The sequence below is a fragment of the Nilaparvata lugens genome, chromosome X (assembly GCF_014356525.2).
Source record: "Nilaparvata lugens isolate BPH chromosome X, ASM1435652v1, whole genome shotgun sequence".
NCBI classification, from domain to species: Eukaryota; Metazoa; Arthropoda; class Insecta; order Hemiptera; family Delphacidae; genus Nilaparvata; species Nilaparvata lugens.
Genome location: NC_052518.1, coordinates 71,366,428 through 71,389,534, shown reverse-complemented (window position 1 = coordinate 71,389,534; position 23,107 = coordinate 71,366,428). Strand labels below are relative to the sequence as shown.

General features: G+C 34.7%; 1 protein-coding gene across 1 annotated transcript in view; it reads left to right on the top strand.

Moving 5' to 3' along the window:
• The window catches only part of LOC111047543 (serine/arginine repetitive matrix protein 1-like), a 60,128-nt gene extending 45,989 nt beyond the window's left edge, over positions 1-14,139 (top strand). Inside the window, exon 2 of the mRNA XM_022333311.2 lies at positions 9,841-14,139. Within this exon, the coding sequence (XP_022189003.1) occupies positions 9,841-11,420 (1,580 nt within the window). The 3' untranslated portion in view covers positions 11,421-14,139. The remainder of the gene's footprint in view (positions 1-9,840) is intronic.
• Positions 14,140-23,107: the final 8,968 nt, after the last annotated feature.

Here is a 23,107-nt window from a genome sequence, read left to right as displayed (position 1 = left end):
ATATATATATATATATATATATATATATATATATATATATATATATATATATATATATATATACTCTCTTTCATTAGGTGAATAATTTTTTTCAACATTTTCCAGTTTCTCAATGATTGGGGAGTGATAATTATTTGTATAGGTCTTCTAAGGAACCATTATCAACAGCTGGTACCAATCAACTACACTTCAGCTCCAAACCACCGTTTTAATACCAGTACACAATAATTTATCACAGGGTGATATGTTTATTACAGCTGGTAACTTTAGATGCTAAATCATATTATCACAATTGATCTTGAATAATGATCATCTTTTCGTTCTTCAGTAGCCGCTCGGCCGAAAATTTCGAAAACATATGTCTGTAAAATGGATTAATAAATAATTATTAGCCCCCCTATTAGAATTCCTGTTCAGAAACCATCCCCAATATTCACACAACATATTCCCGAAGTTTCATGCCGTTATGTCAAGTAGTTTTCAATTCTACAGGGAACAAACAAACACACAAACAGACATTCATTTTTTTATAAATAGATTTCCATTCGGCTCAAACAAAAGCCTCTCTAAATGAAGGTAGAATGATAAGGATTCAGTTCTGTTGTTTTAACATTTTTTTCAAATCAGTTTCAAAAAGTTCATGTAGTACCTACTATTGTGTTTGAGACACTTCTGGCGCTATCATAGTTTCACCACTATTCTGTTCCACAGTCCTATCTCTTGCAGTCGTTAACTATATCTATAATAATTATATAAAGTAAAGAGCTGGCTTATGCACGTACGGGATAGAAAAATTATGTTTGACGCATCATCATGTCTGAACTACTTGACTAATTAACTTGAAATTTTGCATATAGATTCTTAATTAACCAAGGATGGTTATAGGCCTATTCTCAATTCTTCAAAATTTCATTACGTCAAGTTTTCATTTTGTCAAGTTTTAAAATAGATCCTTGCGAAGCACGGGTTCTTGCTAGTAATTTAATAAAAGGATTAGCGATTTCAAAACTGATGGGGTAAATGATTCCCAATAATATAATTTTAGTCTCCAGGAGAGAATAAAAAACTGTCTGGAAAAGACATTATTGAATCAGGTCAATAAATAATTAAGCTCAGAAAACATGTCTGTACTCAACAGAATATAAATATAAAAGCGGTCTCTTGTTCAGGTCTCCAAGTCGACCGAATCAGGATCAAAAATAGGTATCAGGGCTGGTAATATTATGCATTAAAAAATACCAAATTACAAAGGACGTGGTGGGGACGACAATAATTTCCCTCAATAGAACGAGAAAGGAATAAAACTAACAAGGACAGAATACAGGAAAATTCCCTCAGTCAAAGTAGAAGACTCAGCAATATAATGGACGTTCAACTGCTTTTTTATGATGATTTTACAACAATTCTAAGTAGCCTACTCTAGGAGAATGTTGGAAAACAATAGAGGAAATATTAGAATTTAATTACGTAATGCGCGGAATGACATCATGAAACTACTCTGATACCGTGAGAAAATCACAACGTTAATCCAGCACTCTAATTAAATTTTATCTTGGAAAAGTTATAATTTCAAAAAAAAATAAATTTCGGCACACAACTGGCGGTTGTTTATGTCTGAACTGGCAAGCCGAATTCCGCATGTTTGCAGAGGTTCATTTGAATAATTGTAGGAATACATCCAAAGCACATAAGATAATGTATCATGCATCATTTCTCTCAGGAAATACCAAAGAATAATTATATGTGGAAATAGAACTCACCAAAAAAGTAATTTTATGTCATATGATCCAATAGTCGAAATTTGAAATCCATTTGATTTTTTTTTTTCAATTTTCAATCACTCATAAGTATTTTGCACTGAACACTACACAGATTCCAGAATACCTAAAATACTCCTCAGGGTCATCTACATTTATGATATGTAAATTTATAACTAGTAAAATTGCTTAATAGAAGACCCAAAAATATGTCATATGGGTAACTGAAAAAATCACATAACTCTCATTGTTTGGGTCTAGAGCATTCAATACCCTAGTATTGTCCAAACTATCACTTTTTTTTTTTTTTTTTATTTATTTATCATAATTTTTACAATAAAGCACTGAATGGGAGAAAAAAACTAAGGATACTCCTTGTACTATTTCTCTCCCAAATTTAGATAATATTTTAAAAGTCCGAAATGAGGTTATGATTCCACTTTTCTGAAATTTACTAAAAAACAACAGAAACTAAGAATTTTGAATTTTGAAGGTTGAGAAACTGGATAGAAAACAAAAATATCACACTCAAATCACTAATAATTGAAACATTTTGAATAAATTACTAAAATATTTCTTAGAGTAATCTACATTTATAATATGTAAAGTTATATCTGTAATATTGCATAATAAAAGAGTCATAATATAACCACAGAAGTACCTAACCTCTATCTTTTGGGTATGAGCTTTCAATAATTTTAACCCCAGCTTTGTCTAAACTATCACTATAATCATTATCATTATCTAAATCTAATAAAACACAAAAGTATATAAATTACTGTTTATAATTCACTTGATTTTATGCAATACTAGTCAAGTGTGCGGCCATTACTGTAGACACAGCTGACAGAGTTGGAACGTTCAAAATAAAAATAACTGCATAGAACTAGGAGACTATTAGAGTGGTCCAGTTTTTAAAACCGTGCTGTAGAAAAATTACTGAATCGAATGGTATATTTTCCAAAGAAATCCGACAGATGGCAGCTGATATATGAACAGTTGTTTTGAGGCATCTGGCTTGAGATGACTGCCGCACACGCCTCGCAGAACACAGTCTCAAGCCAGAGAGCTGCCAGCTCTAGGGTTGTTGTAGAATGTGCTAAATCCCATGTGGCACCCATAACAATCAGTATAGTTCCACACTTAAAATTGTGCGCTACTGTCATGCTTGTGCGTGTTTGGTAATTTGTTACCAACGAGTATCAAAGTCAAATGAACTTCAAAAATACTTTTGCATTTTCCGATTCAATGATATCGCATCAATGGTTTAACAAAAATGCATCTCGTTGGAAACATTTGTTGCTAACCGAGTTGTCTTCATCCAAGGGAAACTTTCTCCATCATTCTGGTTCTATATCAAGGGAGAAGAAAAACCCGCTGATTGTCTTTCTCGTGATTAATTAAAATAAAAATTAAAATCATCTTTGCCTTAATGGTCTTTACTCGTTTAATGAAGATTATGATTATTGGCTGAAAAATCCAATCAATTCGACAATAGTTTCTATCAATTATTGATAGAGCGATGTTCATCATATTTATAATGAAATAATTATAAATACTAAGAAGTACAGTTTATGTCTTGAATTTCATTAAAAAACTTCTTGAAATGTTCGCTGATTGAAGCTTCCGATTCATCAGCCGCCGTTTCTAGTTGAAGGAGTACACAGAAAATACTTTGATTCTGGGATTTCATTCCTTAATTAAAAATGAGAGTTGTACTGATGTTCAACCCATTTTTAGATGGAAAATTGATAGGAGTAGGAGGAAGATTAATTCATTCAGAAATCTCTTATGAAAGAAAAAATCGATTGATTCTTCCAAAGAGAGATAATTTTACTAATAGTTTGATCGTTCATTATCTTTATCATAAATGAATGAAATGTACATACTGGACCCTCACTTGTCCTAGCGCAAATCCAACAAAGATTTTGGATATCAGGATGTAGAAATGTTGTGCGAAGTTTATAAGATCTTGTAATATTTGCTTCGAATGCAATCTAAAACCATCCTTTCCTATGATGGGAATTCTTCCGGCTGGAAGAGCAGATCAATGCCAAACATTCTATCATACAGGAGTAGATTACGCTGGCCCATTTTGGTTGTCCTGGTTTAAACGAAGGGGAGTTCGTCAGAGAATGGCAATTCAATCCACCCCATGCTCCACATTTCGATGGTCTGTGAGAGGCTAATGTGAAATCGGTAAAAACGCATCACTATAGAGTTATTGGGTCGCCGAATCTAAAATATGAAGAATTGTTGACAGTACTGTGTCAGGTTGAAATAATCTTGAACTCCCGCCCGCTGTTTTATTTGAGTTGTGATCCGAGTGAAGCCTCAGCTTTGACACCCGCACACTTCATGGAGAATACCCGCTGCATGGACTCCCAGCAAATGATGTTTTGAACGAAGAACTCAATCACCAGTCTAGGTATTAATTACCTAATCGCTTGATCCAGGAATTTCGGAGAAGGTGGAAGATAGAATATCTCCATGATATGCAAACGATACAGAAATGGATACCAACTAATCCAATAGTGGTTGGATCTATTGTAATATTATGAACCGACAATAGACCTCCGCTCCACTGGCCTATTGGAGGCCAGTCGTACCAGGCGCAGATGGTGAGAGTAAAAACTAGAGTATTCACCAGGCCAGTGACAAAAATTTGTAAATCACAATGAATTATTCCAATTGTTTAAATGCAGCTTGCATATTTTTAATTTATTTATTTTATTATTTATCGCTTCGCTTCGCTTATGGTTTACAAGCCAGTTATCTTGTTTTATAATCTATCTATATATAAAAGCGAAATGGCAGTGATTCATTCACTCACTCACTCACTCACTCACCCACTCATTCACTCACTCACTCACTCACTCACCCACTCATTCACTCACTCACTCACTCAATCACTCACACAATCATTCACTCACTCACTCACTCACTCACTCACTCATTCATTTATAATCAACAGAACTGAAAATCTACTGGACCAAGTTCGTTCGTATTTGGCAAGTTTGTCCAGCATATTTCTGCGTTTGCTCAGCTTTTTCAAGAAATAATTGGCCAAAAATGTTCAACTTTGGTACAAAAGTTTAGGAAGGGTCTGAAAATTTTGTTTTAAAAGCACTTCAGAATGACACCAAAGATACGCCCAAGATAGGCGGTTTTACTGCGTTTTTTCACATTTTTTTAAAGAACTAATTTACAGATCATGCTTAAATTTGGTACAGAAGTTCAGCGAGGGTGAAGACATTGTTTTCTCAGATTTCGCAAGAACTAATTGAGATAAAATGTTCAAATTTGGTAAAGTTCAGCTAGAGTGAAGACATTGTTTTCTTTAGAAAACTTCTCAATTACGTTAAATATACGCCAAAAATTAGCGTTTTTTAGTATTTTTCTGCGTTTTCTCATCCCTTTCAAATACTAATACACAAAAAAATTTCAAATTCTTTTAACATGTTTATTTGAGGTGTTCAAATGTTGTATTGAAAGGGCTTTGTATTAACGCCAAAACGTACGCAAAATCTGCGTTTCTCTTTTGAGGTTTTGGCGGAAGCGAGCAAGCTCAAATAAAAAAAAGCAGGCGAGCGATCCTACTTTTGCTTATGCTGATCCTATTATTTGCGGATGATTCAGTTGAGGGTCTAGCTCGCTAAACGGATAAGGCGAGCGAAGCGAGCCTGCCGGCTAGTCCAGAATATGGGCTTTATTTTCAATTTCATCCTATTCGCGCTTCGCTGCTGTAACCGATAGTTGTTTCCATTACCTATGTCACAATTTGCTTCCTCTAAACCCTTCTCTTCCGCGGGTCTTTTTCCACTCAAGTCTTCTGTGTACGCCCCCACTGAATCGAAAATCTATCCTCTCCTTACCTTTTTTTTCTCTATCGCGAATTCGCTTTTTCTTCTCAAGTAGTTACCGTCACTTTCAGAAACCGACGTTCCAGGGCGAGGGAGAATGTAGAAGTCAGCGATTTGATAATCAGACAGGCAGGAGGCAGGCACGATAAGATAGCCATCAGCGTTGTCTAATTCGATTCTTCTTTCATTTCGACTACTAGTTGTAAATCCTTAATCAGGGCTCCACGCAAGTATATTATAGGCCTACCGCTATATTATTCGCCCTCATTCGCTTATCCTGGAACCCTGCAGATATTACATTCTCATACCCTTTTATATTATATATTACCCTTTCATTTTATATTATATATTACTATCACTTTTTGCTATTAGTCGTTTTTTCTAATAGCAAAAAGTGATTTAATAATAAGCAGTTCGTGATGGAAAACAACATTGAAGAATATATTACTATATCCGCTACATACAGTCCATTTCGCCTATCGCCAACGCTATTAACGCCCCACCACCAGCAAATTGAGAATATGATCCTCATCCGGGCGCGGTCTTCCAAATAATCACTCCGTCTTAAAATTTCCATCGAATCGAACATTTTATCCTTTATTGAAAATTTTTAAATTATTCTATTTTATTAAATTTCAAATTTTTTTCATTCTTTATTGGATCTTATATTAGACATAACAATGTATTGCCAGGTCTTGCAAAACCCATTGCATGGGTTTTTACACTACATTTCTTTAATTAAAAAAAAATAGTTTAACATTGATAACATCACTTATTCTGGGCAATAGTACATGGTTACAATTGGGGATCAATACTACTCGGATAGGCCTAGTATAGAATTATAGAATGCACATTTCAAACTCATTGACTGCGTCAAAACTGCGGTAGAGACTCATCTGAAAAAAATTACTGCCAGAGGTCTATTGTTCATGTAACTAATAGCATTGTAACATCTTTGAAGGTCAATTATAATATTGTATTTGATGATACTTCAAAATTGAAAACAAGGTTATCTGTGTTTTGTAATCTTTTTGCAATCTTGCAATCTTTTTCTTGTACCAAGGTTTTTTTAATGACTTTCAAAAGTCGTGATGAAGTGATGGTGAGGCACGCGACCCCTACCTGGTTGTTGGCATATTCCCCCTCCCCACAAAATCCGCACAAAATAATCGGAATCAAGAAGGCTCTTTACAAATTTGCCTAACCATGTACTAAGGCAAATATTTTATATATTTATATATCTTATTCTTTGTGATTAAAACAATAATTATTTAAGTTTTTAATTATTTCTTTACTAATAAGTGACTACAGCAATGTAACAAAACATTATTATTTAGAGGTTTATTCGTCCCGAACAAAAAGTCAGGATACAAGGCCTGGTCTTGCGGAGTACAGTACACAATATCTATGGAGAATCAACACACTATTATTATTAGCGCTGCTATTCACTATTCAGCAGCGTACAAAAAGAGAGAGTGATCGTATGTGTGCAAGAGAGGGGAATAGTATCACGACTTGGGCCATAACAACTATACAACTATTATAATACTGCAGTATTATAGATATATACTGTGCCACATAACGCGCCTAGCTAGAAAGTAAGCGACCGGCATACTCACGACGTAAAGACTGCAGACTGCAGACTGCAGACTTGGGTCCATGAATCATTGATGGGTGATGGGACGCATGAAAATGTTATTGAGGACATGAACTGTAGTCATCTCCTTCATCACCAGTCATCCTCCTCCTCCTCCTCCTCTCCTCCTCCTCCTCCTCCTCCTCTCCTCCTCCTCCTCCTCCTCCTCCTCCTCCTCTTCTATTTCTTCTTCTTCTTCTTCTTCTTCTTCTCTTCTTCTTCTTCTTCTTCTTCTTCTTCTTCTTCTTCTTCTTCTTCTTCTTCTTCTCTTCTTCTTCTTCTTCTTCTTCTTCTTCTTCTTCCACGACTTGTTCTTCCCCCCTTTTCGCGAGTTTCTTCCATCCTCATCATCATCATAAAAATTTTTACATATCGAATGAACAATCTTTACTATTTAGACGTCGACTATTGTAGACCGTCTTATAAAAAAGTTAGAACATAGTCGAAGATTTATCCAGTTCGGATTTTTCCATAAAACTCCTAGCAATCGTTGGTGGCTATGGTCTGCATTGTGAGGAGAAAGTAAAAGAATTATTATTAAGATTTAAGATTTATTTATTTTTTCATTATTCTCAAATTATTAATAAACTTTTTCATGAAAAATTTCGGTTTCTAGATTTATTTTATGTTCTATGATTTGTGATATGAATCCATAATATTATTTTAATATTCGAATGTATCTATTCATTTATTGCAATATCATGTTCATCAACTCTATTTATTCCCAAGAACAAAAGATCAACAACCTCTACATGAACTGTAACTTCGAACCCCGAACCTCACTGTAAAGACTCTCTTCTTCCACTCTTTCTCTCTCTCTCTCACTCTCACTCTCTCTCTCTTTCTCTCTCTCTCTCTATCTATCTATCTATTTCTCTGGGTTGTGTGACATAGAGGACCAATCAATTGTTCATAAGGCCTACCTATTTTAGATGAGTCTAAAATAATTATTTTTCAAACTAGCTCTTGGATTTTGGTTTGCATAGGTAGGCCTGCGGTACTCGTTGAATACATTTTTCGCTGGAATGTAAATATACTCAAATTTTATTGATAAATTTGAGATTTGTTATCCATGATTTATTCAAGTTATTTTATATTAGACTTCTACTGTTGATCAGGCTATGACACGAGCTGGGGCACGTAGCCAGAAGAGGGAGTAGCTTGAGGGGTTTCAGAACCCCCCTCTCCAAAATTTTGAGGGAATAGGTTGAATTTATTCATTTATTTATTTATGAAATAAAAACACATAGATGTTGTCAGTTTTCTACAAAGTGTAGAAAACTGACAACATCTATGTGTTTTTATTTCATCATGGAACGTTTCTACAACATCGACCACAACTCAGTTAAAATTTATTTATTTATTCATGGAGACAACAGGTAAAACCCCATTTTGCCTCCTTCACACTATACAATAATTTCCAACATAATACAATTTTCAATAAAAAGAAGATAGAAAATATGAGAAAATAATAAATTATGAGAATGAAATAAGACGAAAAATAGAAGAAATATACAGTCGTATATAGAATAATAAAAATACAGTAACTGAATTCAATAAGAAAAAATGCACACATACCTTAGTAAACCATGATCACTTGGTATATAGACATTAGTATATAGACTACTACTATAGACTACTAGTATATAGACAAGAGGAAAAAAGTGTCTGTATAATGTACTACCACTAGCCTTTATGAGGATAATTGGATAAAAGAAATTGTCAAATTAAAAATATTTTTAATATTTCTATTCAAAATTCATCATTGTTATTTTTATTATTTGAATTAATCTTATGAATAAATGTATTAGTGATTTCGTCAAAACCGACTAACGATTTAGAACGATTCATCATCACCTACTAACTTTGTGTATTGGCTACTATGCAGTTACCACGTGCAGTGTGCAAAGGACGTTATCTACCATGAAACGAGTAGAAACTGTGCACAGGAACTTGATAGGAAATGAAAGGTTGAGCGCACTGGTTGATATGAGTGGGTTGGGCTACCCATCGAGATATTGTAGTATGACAATAATAATTGACAAATTATTATAGTGCATTCCAGATATTTATTCCTATAGGATAGTTGATAGTCCTATTATTATAGAAGCTTTGATATAATAAAGAATCAATAGTGCCCTTCAATTCCGTTTTCTAACACGACCGGGTTCTAATAGTTATAAGCATTTAAATAATTGAAATAGAAAATCGTGAATAGTTAGTTGTCAAATTGTCACAACGGTAGTATTAAAAGATCAAAACAGAATCCTAAATTTCCCTCACATATTGCACAAATGACAAATTTAAAGCTTTACTAGTGTAGTAGAGATAATGTTAAATTTAATTTCTTAATATAAATATTATTTTCTTGCAGGTGCCAACTTGTTACTGGAGTTTGTATTTCCATCACTAAATCTATTCAATGGAACACAAAATAAAAAAAATCTCATTTGATTTTCACTTAAGAGTTTATTTAAAGCTCAATTCCATGTTATTAGAAAAGTTGTTTGAGTATTTAGATAAAATCTAATTTAATTCAATTTCATTTGACAAAATATTAATAGTTATCAATTTTCCATTTCAGATGAGGAGTGGAATTGTGATCCAGCAAAGAATCAGTCTCTGTTCTTGATGCAATCGAACTGGAAAGGGGTGGAAGCGGAGCTATCGCTGCCCCGTCCGCGCATGACCGACGCTCCTGCAGATCATTACCATCCGGAAGCTAGGAGTCATCACCTTCCCCTGGTAACGAGGAGTCATCATTCCCCGCAGGACACGAGAAGCCATCACGTATCCCAGGACACGAGAGGTCATCATGTCCCTCAGGATACAAGAAGCCATCATGTCTCTCAGGACACGAGAACCCATCATGTTCCTCAAGATATGAGAACTCATCATGCCTCACAAGACACAAGAACTCATCATGCCTCACAAGACACAAGAACTCATCATGCCTCACAGGACACAAGAACTCATCATCCTTCACCTCAGGACACAAGACCTTATCACCCTCCCCAGGACAACAGAAGCGCTGTCAATCAGGAGACCAGAAACCATCTGAGATTGGACCTGGAAGCGGCTCTCTCCAACCAGCGAAGAAGGCGGAACGCCGAAGAGAGACAGCGCTCTCCCTCTCCCTCACTGCCACCTGATACTCCTCGTGAAAGATTCAACGACGCCAAGGAGAAGTTCCTTCTTCTCGAAAGGGAACGCCTTGAAGAACAAGAGCGTCAAGTTCAACTCCTCAACTCTGAACGACGGCGACAAAACGTTGAGCCACCCATTTCGCCCTCTGTAATGCCCGTCGTTTATCAGAGGTCGAAGCCGTCTAGCAGCTGGTCTGTGAGCAGGGACTCGGAAGAGGATCATCAAGACGGCCACGGTCGCCTCACTAAAGATCGTTACTATGATGACGATGATGATGACTATGATAAGAATATGAAATATTTGGAGGAAAGAGATCGACCGTCTGTGATTAGACGCGAATCAATGTACCGAAAGGTGCGATCACGCGACAGTATTGATTCGGAGGAGTACAATTCGAGACATCAACAGAATCGACTGATCTATCCGAGTCGTGAAGACTCGCGAAGAAATACGTGTGTAAGTCCTACACAGAGAAGTAGTGACAGATACTCGTCTCAAGATATTCACAGGAGCTACAACACGCCGAGTCCGCCACTGGAGCAGACTCCAACCAGTCCTCAACCACGGATGGCACCTCGCCACAGCCAGCGATCACCCAACAGAAGTGACAACATCCCCCTGGAGCGCTATCGAAGCCCCACTAGAATGCCAAGGCCTGCTCCCAGGAACCAACGGTATCCTTCTCCAACCGAGTCTGAAAAGAAAAAACCCGTCTATGAGTTGATGGAAGATGAGAGGCGACGCAGCTCCAACGAATTGGCCAAGGAATTCAAACGACGCTCCTATCAAGAACTCGACGATCACGAGCGCTATCCCGGCCTGGACAGAGAAACTGCGGCAGTCGCTTCTGCCAATGCTAATTCCAACGCAGCTGCTAGGGTGCACAATGATGAAAACACACCTAGGTATAGACATAGCTATGCTGAGTACCATGGTATGAAGCACGAACTTCTCCACAGAACAAACAGCTCTGTGTCTTCTGGACGAGTAGGAATTGCCGCTATACATCCTTATTGACAAACATAAAATAAAGCTATCTCCCCTAATCCCTAGAATACTTATTTTGAATAACGTGTCCAACTAATGGATGTTGTGTTTCATCTTGAGTGAGAATAAGTCATTCACGAGCTCAATCTCTAAAATCTCGAATAGTAATGATACTTCGAATCAAGATGAACCCAGTATTTTGTTAATGTACTCAATATATATCAATGTTCTCCCATTCAATTCTTCAATATGATTGTACTGTACTATAAGTTTGATAAACATTATGTAATTGGATTGATAGTTCAATCTATCCTGAAATATATCGAATATGTCGAGATAATATTGAAGAAGTATCCTGCTTAGAACCAAGTGTGCTAACTTATTACATATTATAGTGAATGGATCCAAATTTCTCTTGAATTAATTAAGGAGATATGATATTCTAATATTTCAGTAGAGCCTTGCTTAAAAAATTGGAATCAGTAATCCTCTGAATTGTAACAATATAGAATACGAGATTATGTGTTTTGGATTATCCTAATAATCCTTCCTGAAACAATATAAATTGTGGAAACAAATGTGTAGATTCAGTGCTCTAGATCTATCTTGCTAAAAAGAAGCATAAGTGATTTATAAACATGATACATTATCCGCCCCTCTATTTGTGATACATTTGTGGCATACAAAACTATGTGTTCCAGTACTCCCGAATCTAACCTGGAATAATATAATGAATGTGTTAATTATTCAGTGGCGCCATTTCACTAAACTGCTAGGGGGGGGCGAAAACCATGTGTTATGAGGGGGGGGGGGGAAAGGAATACCCCAAAGGATAGAGGGTTCTAGGTTTTCCCCCATAAATTTTACATTCGAAGATGTTATTATATGCTTCATTTCTCCAGTCTTATACAAATGTGGTTGAGGTATCAATACAAACATATACATTATTAGTTATTTAATCATGGAATATTTATAAGAAATATAACCCTTAAGAGAGACCCTAAAGTAGGAATACACTGAAACAGATTTCTTAAAAATCATGGAAACATATAATTTTTCTTTCACAATGAAAATTTCAACAATTTCATTAGGGATCATATTCTAATTGGAAAAATAACTTTCAGTTGGAAAGCTAAAGAAACATTAAGCTGTTTCTTAATGTTTTTTTGTTTTTTTTATTAATTCTCACCAACTCTGTAAACATGCATTAATGATTGTCTGATTGTGCCCTTTCTTTTGCTTTCACTGTGACATCTTGCAACTTGTTAATTCTCACGTTGAAATTTATGCAATAACTCACTTATTGTGCCCTCATCAATAATTGTACCCATTCTATATTTAAGCTTCAACTATACCACACAGAAAAATATATTCTTTATTACTCCGTACCCGTAGCCATTCTTTCAAGGTAATTTCGCTACATTGTTGATACTGTAGAAGAAATTATACTACTGCTGTTTAAAAAAAGTATTGAATCGGTGTGAGATTCTAAGGATTCGTGTAGATAGACCCGAATTTTCATTATTTATCTGATCTTTGGGGGGGGCCTAGGCCCCCTCTGCCCCCCCCATAAATGGCGCCCCTGTAACTATTATAGGTACATCCTGCTTGATAATTTGAGTGCTTAATGTGAGAAGTGAATTCAGAGACCTGTAAAAGGTCCAGTCTACATGCCTATGTGAACCAGTCAATCCCAGTCCATCCCCTGTGTTGTTTCAGTGTTGTAGATATTTGACTGCTAGCTATAAATTTTATCAAAAGTAAATTCATTAGCCTACTGAACTTGAATAGTCAGGTGTTATATCGCATTTATTTCATTCCATTTATTCATAGAAAATAGATACAATGCAGGTAAAAACAACAGGCATTCGCCCAAAACTGTTTTAAACCTTAACTTGGAATACACAGTCTAGAGGTTATGTAAATGATAAATTAATTCACACACTATTTTGAGTCCAAAAAATGTATGTACTACAATAATTTTGAATTTTTCAGATTAATTAATTTCAAAAATTAAATTTTAATGCTCTATTTGAAAGAGTAACCTCATAAGAATCGATGTTGCAAGAAAATATGTGTTATACTTTATAGAAGTATCCGCAAATCTAGAAACGGAAATTCCGCTCTACAATATTATAGTTGATGGTCTACAGTGGACATGCATTCAGTTTAAAAATTGAGATCCGACGTCGAATTCCTACCAGTGATTGACTATAATTCTTCCTTACTTGTGCCTCGAACTTGGAATAAGATAAGTCCTTAATATTAGTACTGAGTCTTGAGCATGCAACTTTAGATATAGGTTAGCGTCGAATATAGTTCAACATACATTAATAGTTTATAATATTCAATTATAATGTTTATAACAATTTTTTATTTCTATGCTCTCGATCCTGAACTAGTCGAGAAAAAGGCGGTATTATGAGGACGGTAGGGACAATTTAATTCTAGTGTGATAATTTACTGTACTTACTCATCACAAAAATGTTTAATATTGTAAAATTCTACTTATGATTCTTTCAATTTGAAACTATGATTTTTGTCTCAGTGCATGTCCACCGTATATCTATGTTGAAAGACATGTATATGTCGTGATTCATATGTAACCTTCATTACCATGCAAACGTGTGTTGATGGTAGAAAGTGATGGAATTCGTTTTTATCAAGATATTTAAGAGGCAATACTGTATTGATTATTAATTGTTCAGATGTCAATAAGCTGAATAAATAACTGTTATATATGAATCAATTTAACGCTTCTTCAACTTTATTGCAATCCATCTATAACAACTGATGTAGCATATATATGAATGTTCATTGGATCTGATACTATCATAAAATTGGATGTCAAATGTCAATAATATTATTGTATCACAGTATGTAGGCTCCGTGCAAACTTCCATGTTACAGTGTATTATGCTTGAGCGCTCTAATAGAACATTACAATAGAATCATGAATAGATTCCTCTATGAAATCAAGTTTTGTGATAAGTGCTGGCAATGTTTGTAACAGCTCTCGAAATGAGCATCCACAAAAACTCCTTATTATCAAAGTACTTGATTTTAGCTCGAAAGAAGATTGAAGCTCGGTTTGGTAAATTACTCTCTACTTTGGTCAAACTCTTGTTTGAAGGAGATGCTATATTTTACAGACTCGTTCTCATGAGTAAATCACTGCTGCTTTCCAATTAATTCCTGTCCTAATCTGCAGGATTAGAATATAATTGGTCCTTTGGCAGAATGAGAATGAGTGAATAATCTTTCTGCCCAGCGCGCAGGAGAGCTGAAATTCATTTGGAAGCAGGGCCTTCACTTCATCTTCATGTATTATTTTCACATCACTAATTTGAATCAGCTAGATAGCATAGCTGATTACATAAATAGTATTTAATAAATAGCCTAAACTACCAGTCCACCAGTTCCCAGTGGAAGCTGAGTTAGATGTTTCACTAATTGCATTAATAGTAGCCCATCTTCTTAAACAACTGCCCCAGAACTTTCATTAGAATTCAGAGGACAGTAAATTAATATTTACAATAATTAGAAAAAATAGTTTCAGAACATTGATACTCCAAATTATAGGGTGGTGTAGGAAAACAAGAAAATTTTAATGTTGGTGTTCGCCTAGGCCTGTAGAGTCGGTAGATGTTCGAAATGTTGCACAATTGATCTCAACACATTGCCATTTAGTAATCAGGGATCATTGGACTGCTTTGGAACGTGTAATACCGGTGAGATCATTTTATATAAATGTAGTGATGAAACTGTCGTACGGAGAATTTTTAGACGGTATTACCACATTTGACTCCATGGACGAATCCCTGGCAAGGTGCACAGTATACGTCCTACAACAATATATGAACTAAAGGAAAACATCTGAAACAGGCATACAGGCTGCAAACGCCGAATGAGATCATAAATGGTGCCATTCCATTAGTAATTATCTAGTTTCATGACTTTATTGGTGAAAAGACATTATTTCAAAATTTCCCGTTCCTTGCACCACCCATGTGAACAAATTTTTCCGATGTCATCTTGATAGAAAAGAGGTACTTTTGGACATTTTTAATGAAGAATCATGAATGACATGATGGATATATGTTATTTCATAAGTAATCCACCTGTTTTAAAGTTTATTGGTGGAAACTACATACTTTCCGTCTACTTTCACCACTTATGACAGACTCTCAGGCTGTGATCGCCGAATCAGAGATCAGAGCAGATCTTTCCGATGTCATCTTGAAAAGTAAAGAGGTTGAGGCCATTTGCAAGTCTATCATAAAAAAGTAATGAGATATCGATTTTATAGTTCTAGCGTGTTACCTCATGTTTATGTAGAAATATTTACTTTAAAATTGTAACTTTTTTGGATAGAGCTGGAGAACACATTTATTGACGTAGGCTACAGCGTTTGAATACATAATTTGAAAGCTGTAGAAACGATCTAAATTGAAATTCCAACTATTCAAGATTTCCCTGTATCTTGGTTATCAAAGATAGTTGATATAGCTATTTAGAATAATAATTATTCTTTTTTTTCTTATTATCACAACTTTATTTTATTTTTGTGTTTTTGGTGAAGTAAATTGAATTGGATTGATAAGAAAAACAAGCTATAACAAACTCTGAAAACTATGATGGCCAGCTGTTTTTGAGGTTATCGGCCTGTGATTTTGACTCATCATCATTGTAAGTAATCATCATTGCGATTCTCATTATACTTGTCCTGACGATTAATTTAAGGCATTTTTCACGGATTTTATCCGAAAATGACCACGGGAGTGCATTTGCGCCCGGACCAAGTGGTTGAATTATTAGTTACTATTATAGTTGCAAATATGAATAGAATAATATACGAGCTTTATCCAAGAAACGTTCTAATAACCATAAAATCAATTTATTTGTTGTATCCTTGACTCAACCTTCTAGTCGTGACCCTGGGTCCCAGGGACCCAGGAAATTTTTCTTTCTGTTCGTTTTACTGTCTATTGAGACCCATGTAAATTCATGTCAGTAGACACTTGAATTTGATGTTGAGTGCTAGTGCTCTGTTACTTGTTGTTTTCGTGAAATTACGCTTTTGGGTCCCAGGGACCCAAGGGTTACGACTAACGCAACTTTTTTCATTTTTCTCAAATGCACATTTTATTTATTGAAGTTTTTCGGCTTATCGTTTGATAGTTTGACGCCTTGTGAGACCGGACTCCAATTTTCATGCAATAGTGATTGGATTCAAACAGTCAACATGTACATTTTGAACAGAGACTTCGAAGAATGTACAAGCTGACTTCTAGATCTCTATTTCAATGACATTAGTGATGATAAAAATAAATTCATAGTTAAAGATAAGGATACTGATTCTAAGTAGGATGATAGTGAAACCAATGAACTTCATGTTATCCCAGGGATACTAAACCTCCCCTAAAAGTGAACTTTATATGAACTTATATATTTTTCATGTTTCTTGTAGTGTTTCATGTATGTTTAAGGATTTATAATAGTATTCATCACTATAATTTCATAAGTTTTGCAAAGATTGTGCAACATGAACTTGAGGTTAGGGTGAAAACTACCCTAAGAGTTAACTATGACCTTCCAATTTTTCCCATCAGAGTAGATCCATCATAGTAGTCATCACTATAATTTTTTGTTCACTTTATATAAAATAATAACTAAATGTTACTTTTCACTACCCTGAGAATACAAGGTTTTATAAATTCATTTTTATAATTATAATAAAGATCTATTTATGCTTTACATAAGTGCTCGTTGCGTTCATCAATAACCCTTAGACATTTAGACATATTAGAATCCTAGAATAACATTATATCTTGAAATATACCGTATTGAGATATTCAATATGAAAGAAGTGGGTCCCTGGGACCTAGGGTCACGACTTACGTCAGAAAAAATAGGGTCACGACTAGAAGGTTAAAATGAAAATCAAATCACCTTATAAAGAAGGTGACATGAAAAGTTGGGTATGTATGCAGTATATAGCTGATGAACTGTAACTGAATGTACAGTACGGTATAATGCATGTACGGTATGCAGCCTACTGTAACTGAGCGCTGTTAAGGCTTCTGCATAATCAGCAATAATACCGTTTCAAAAAAGACATAAGAGTAAGATTATTATAGAATTATCTGAAATAGAATAATAGTTATTTTTCTTAATAAGAACAAAACATATGTAAGATCGCTAGACCATTGTAAAACTACTAACAATAATTTAATGATTTATAATTAATAATCTTTAATTATGGATATTTATGATAATAACTGACATTAACTTTTGAAACAACAATAGGCGTAACTAAAAATGTAAAACGTTGGTGAAGTTTGAAGCTTTCTCTAGTACACTAAAGTGTTCAAAGAATTAAGGGGGGCCTTTAAATTTGTGTCACAAATAATATGCATTCTCTAGGCACCCAGTACGGTACCTAATTACAAAAAATGAATTTAAAATACAATAAACCTGTTATCAACCAGTCCATTCTACGCAAAAACTTGTTTCTTCAAATTGAAAGTGGGTTAACTTGGTTGTTCAATAGACCGGTATTTTTCAAACAAAACTAGAAGGAAACTATGTAATATTCCGAAGAGGGTGTGGAATCATTCAGGCTCTATCATTCAGGCTAGTATTGCAACTCATACTAAAATAATAGAAAATAATAGAGTTCTATTAGATGATTTGAAATAATTCATACTACAGGTTAATTGTGATGATTGTTGAATTAGAAAAATAATGATAAATCGAGACAACTTTACTCTATAGCATTGACATAACTACTCTTTTCATTCATAGTTTTATAAAGCTTTTGGTATCTTAATTTATATAAATTATAGCTTAGGTATAGTAGAAGATCCAGATAGAGTACAGTACCAGTGCATCAATATGAATGGTTCTTAAGTCATTCATAGATAAACAAGTAGTAGTTCGGGCTCAAATGTCATGAAAACGGCACGCCGTGGTTATTAGTAACAGCTCACATGTGAAGATGATAAGTCGAAATCACAGGCTAACACCTCGAAAACAGGATGGCCGCCAAAATTTTCAGGGCTTTGCCATATCGCTTGTACAAGTGATATTTCAATAGCTATTTGATAGCTTTCAATAGGTATTTCAATAGCCGTTCAAGATATTAGACCTTTTTTGGACGACATTATTTTACAAATCATCCTCTACAGTTTTTGTTCTATAAGATCTTCCTCTAAAACACATATTCTATTAGTTATAACCTTCAAAATCCCTCAATTTTTTTCTCTATTCTTTCAAATTTCTTTCCATTATAATTTTTTTTGTGCTAGAGATACAGATAAATCAAATCAAATCAAATCAAATTTATTCTCTTCAACACTTTACAAAATTTATGTATATTGCACAGCTCAACATTAAATACAGTACTACTACAACATAACATAAAATTCATAAGCATAGCATAATAAAGACTATAGTAACAATAGTAACAATTTGTTGTTCTGTACAAAATACAGAATATGACAGCAATGAGAAATACCCTTACATAGGCTATTGCCTGTGAGTAAGGGTGAATCTGGATTAAATGATTAAGATGAAACTTGTATGAGAACTTAACAGGTAAGGATAGTAAAGAAATAAAGAGATTTGAAATTTAGTTTATCTTATTGAAAAATAGAATTTACCTGAGCTTGAGAACGTCCACTAGTCAGTAGCCTACTTGCTTCATCTTCAATAAGTTGGGTATAAAACTTTATAACCTATAAACTGAGCTAATGATATTTTCGGTTCCATCCCTACCTATTTCGTTTAGCCAAAGATTCACACTTTTTTTGTACACTACCAAAGATGCTGCATCAAATTCTCTGAGTTTGTTGGGAATATTCCTGAAAAGCATATGAACTATGTAATAAATGTTTGTGGATGAATATGTTTTGTTAATTCTAGGTGTTATTATTCCTGAAATTATAGCTGTTCGGGTGGGATATGTGTGGGTATTTCTAATGAAAATATCAGTATGGTGCTTATACATATAAATTAGTGCATTTTTCACAAATAATTGCCTGATATCCAAAACATTGAAGTCTATATACAGGTCATGTGAGTTGGATCTACTGTCTCTCTTCAATGTTACTCTCAAAACAGCTTTCTGTGCTACTTTTAAAAGTTCCAAATTAGTTTTATAGCATCCACCCCATGAGATTATACCCCCCCTGTATTAGTGACTGAACGTATGCAAAATATATGTTCCTGAGTTCCTTCTGATTTAATATGTTATTGAGCTTGTAGAACAAGAATATAGCCTTACGAACTCTGTTTCTGAAGTATGCAATATGTGCTGACCAATTGAGGTTGTCGTCGAACATTACCCCCTAGTACTTGTAGCACCTCACACGTTCTATCGACGGACAACCACAAGTGGAGCTTTGCAAATCATTGCAAGAGTGTAACATTAAACTTTGAGTTGTGTTTTCAACAGTGTTTCTCAATGAAATTTCCATGTATTCAGTTTTTTTCACATTCAGAGTTAATGTATTATGATCAAGCCATTTTTTCAACTTTGCAAGGTCACTCACAGCAGTTTCATACATCTCTTTTCTCGTATCACCAGAAACCAGCAGGGCTGTATCATCGGCAAACAGGTACAGGCTTCCGGTTACATTCAATTTAGGTAGATTGTTGATGTAAATTAGGAATAAAAGCGGCCCCAGAGTGCTTCCTTGTACCACACCATATTGGATGCTCTTCAAGTCGCTTTCTACTCCATTTATTTGCACCATCTGCTGTCTATTGGTCAAATATGATTCCAACCATTTATACGCTTTATCTTGTATTCCTATAAGATTAAGTTTTTTTAAAAGCCTGGGCCTATCCACCGTATCGAAGGCCTTTGCTAGGTCTAGAAACACAAGTAGATTTTTCTTATTTTGATTTAGTGACACGTTCAGTTCCTGGTTCAACTGGAATAATGCCTCAGATATAGATCTGTTGGTCCTGAATCCAAACTGTCGCTCAGAGAGAATGCCATTCTGTTCCACATATAAGGTAAGTTGGTGCTTGACAATTTTCTCTAATATTTTGGAAAAAGCACTCAACATTGGAATAGGACGGAAGTTATTATGGTCCGACTTGATACCTCCCTTGTAGAGTGGAAATACCTTTGCCACTTTGAAAACGTCTGGGAAAATACCAGTGCTTATACTTAAATTATAAAAATGCTTTAAAGGAGACAGAAACAGGTCGATATATTCTTTTAAAAAACGAGCAGATATGCCATCATAGCCCGAGGCTGACATACCTCGAAGTTGTTGAATATTTGACAGGATAACCTCATCTGAAATGGTTTGAAAATTCAAAAGTTTTCTATCAATTCTATAGTCCCTATCATCTGCTATTGGAGGTCCACTAATCTTGATTTGGTTGGCTAGTCTCTGGCCAATTGAAGAAAAATAGTTGTTAAAATCATTAGCAACCGTTTCATGAACATCAGTATCAACTTGAATGTTAACAAACTGCTCTATTGGGAATTGCTCTTTTTTTATTCGTACCTGTTATTTCATTAACAGTACACCAAAATTGTTTTGGATCACCTTTGGAATTATTTATTTTTACTCTAAAATAGTTATTTTTTGTAATTTTGATCAGATTATTTAAATAATTCCTATAAGTTTTAAATTGATTCTGCAGTATTGGATTAAAGGGTTGTTTCTTGGCAATCTTATGCAATCTATCTCTCTCTCTAATGGAACAAACTAAGCCATGGGTTATCCATGGCTTAAGCTTTCTCAGTTTAGCATTTGTCTTAGCAAGAGGTTTTTTAGCTAAATTGTAACAATCCTTAATTATTTCAAAAAAATTGATTGCAGCTTGATTGGTATCTGACTGAGAAAGCACAGCGCCCCAGCCCCGGCGAGCTAACAGGTCCCGCAAACGATCACTCTCAATATGGATTATTAAATAATTAACTCTAAGAAATTTAGATAGTTTTTTCAGTTATAAAAATATTTTATGTATTCATGTGTTATACGTCAATAAATGAGTTCTCTAGCGCCCTCCAAAGAAAACCCTGCATGAATTCTGGTGCGTTTTTCCATATGCATGAGGTAACAAGCTAGAACTATTGAGTCGGTTTTTCATGACTGCTCAAGAAAGAGGCTTGCAAATGGTCTCAATCTCCTTGTTATAACAATAGTCCAGGCAATGAATGCTCAAAAAAGGGTATAGAGGAAAATGTTTGGAAGACAATTTTTGACTCCACAGTTCTGTTAAGGGTAGTAAGGAGGTAAACATATCAAAAGTCCCCACCGCTACCCCCTGTTCTAAGGTGGTGAGGGTGGTTTGAAGGTACCATTTTTTGGTTTCTCACATAAAACTGTAAAACTATGTATCTTAAGGATTTGACTGTCACATAACAAATTAAAGCTTACATAATTTCCTACAATATTCATACTACAACTTTTTTTATATCTCCTCCAGTTTTCGAGTTATACGCTCTTGAAGGTGTGACATTTTTGAAAAAAAAACACGTTTGCAAAAAGTAGTAAATATCTCAGGATTTGCATCCAAAAATGTATTGTTTTCCTGAAGAATTCATTCCATTTCCACCAATCTGTTGTTTAGGATGAACCTTATATTTGATGAATAGATTTGTTACTACTCCATTATTGGTATGTTGTGACAAGTGATGGTATTTCAGAGGTATTAACGCTACTCCCTGGGCCTACATGAGTTCAACTCGAAGCTCCATTGTATATCTTTGTGGTTTTATCATGATGTTACAATCAAATCAAATCACACCATTTTTTTTCTATTTATGCTCTAACAAATTTGAAAAAAATTGATGGCAAAAATCCATACTGATTATGAGCTTATAGAGCATTAAATCATTAAATTATCTTCAATTTGATGTATAATTTCACACTTTTACGGATTTCCCTACACCTTTTGCAGAAGCTTTAGTGTAGAGTATGAAATCTCCATTTTGCAACAATAGAGCAATTGACAAAGGAATTTGGAGGGAATGTTTTAAACAAAATTTTTGACTTTGCAGATTTGTTGAGACTAGTTACGAGTAGAACATATCAAAAGTCTTCATTCCTAACTGATGTGCTAAGGGGATGAGAGTGGTTTAAATAAAAATTTCACCCCCTTCGTTGAAGCTGCTATAACAATGAAAGGAAAACTTGGGATAATAGGGTAATACACCATTACAAAGAGAATTCAATGCTCTACAAACCTACGAAAATCATCAGTTTTTATGATGCATTGTTGGAGAGTTATAAGCCCTGAAAGAGCAAAACATTGGATAAAAACCTGTTATTTTAACAATTACACCTTCAATAGCGAATATCTTAGGAACTGTTGGGAATATCACAAAATAACACTGAACAAAAAGTGTAGAGAATTTATCAAGCTTTATTTTTGAATAGTTATTTAAGTCGGTTGAACGCATTTTTCTCAAGATATGAGCGTGGAAGCAAGACGCTGAAAAATGCAACTTTTAAACCACCTTAGCACATGAGTTAGGAATGGGGACTTTTAATATGTTCTCCTCCTAACTAGTCTCAACAAAGCTGCAAAGTCAAAAATGTTGTTTAAAACATAACCTCCAAATTCTTTTGTCAATTGGTCTACGGTATTATTGCAAAAATGGAGATTTCAAACTCATCAATAAAGGTTCTGTAAAAGGTGTAGGGAAATCCGTAAAAGTGTGAAATTATGCATCAAATTGAAGAAAA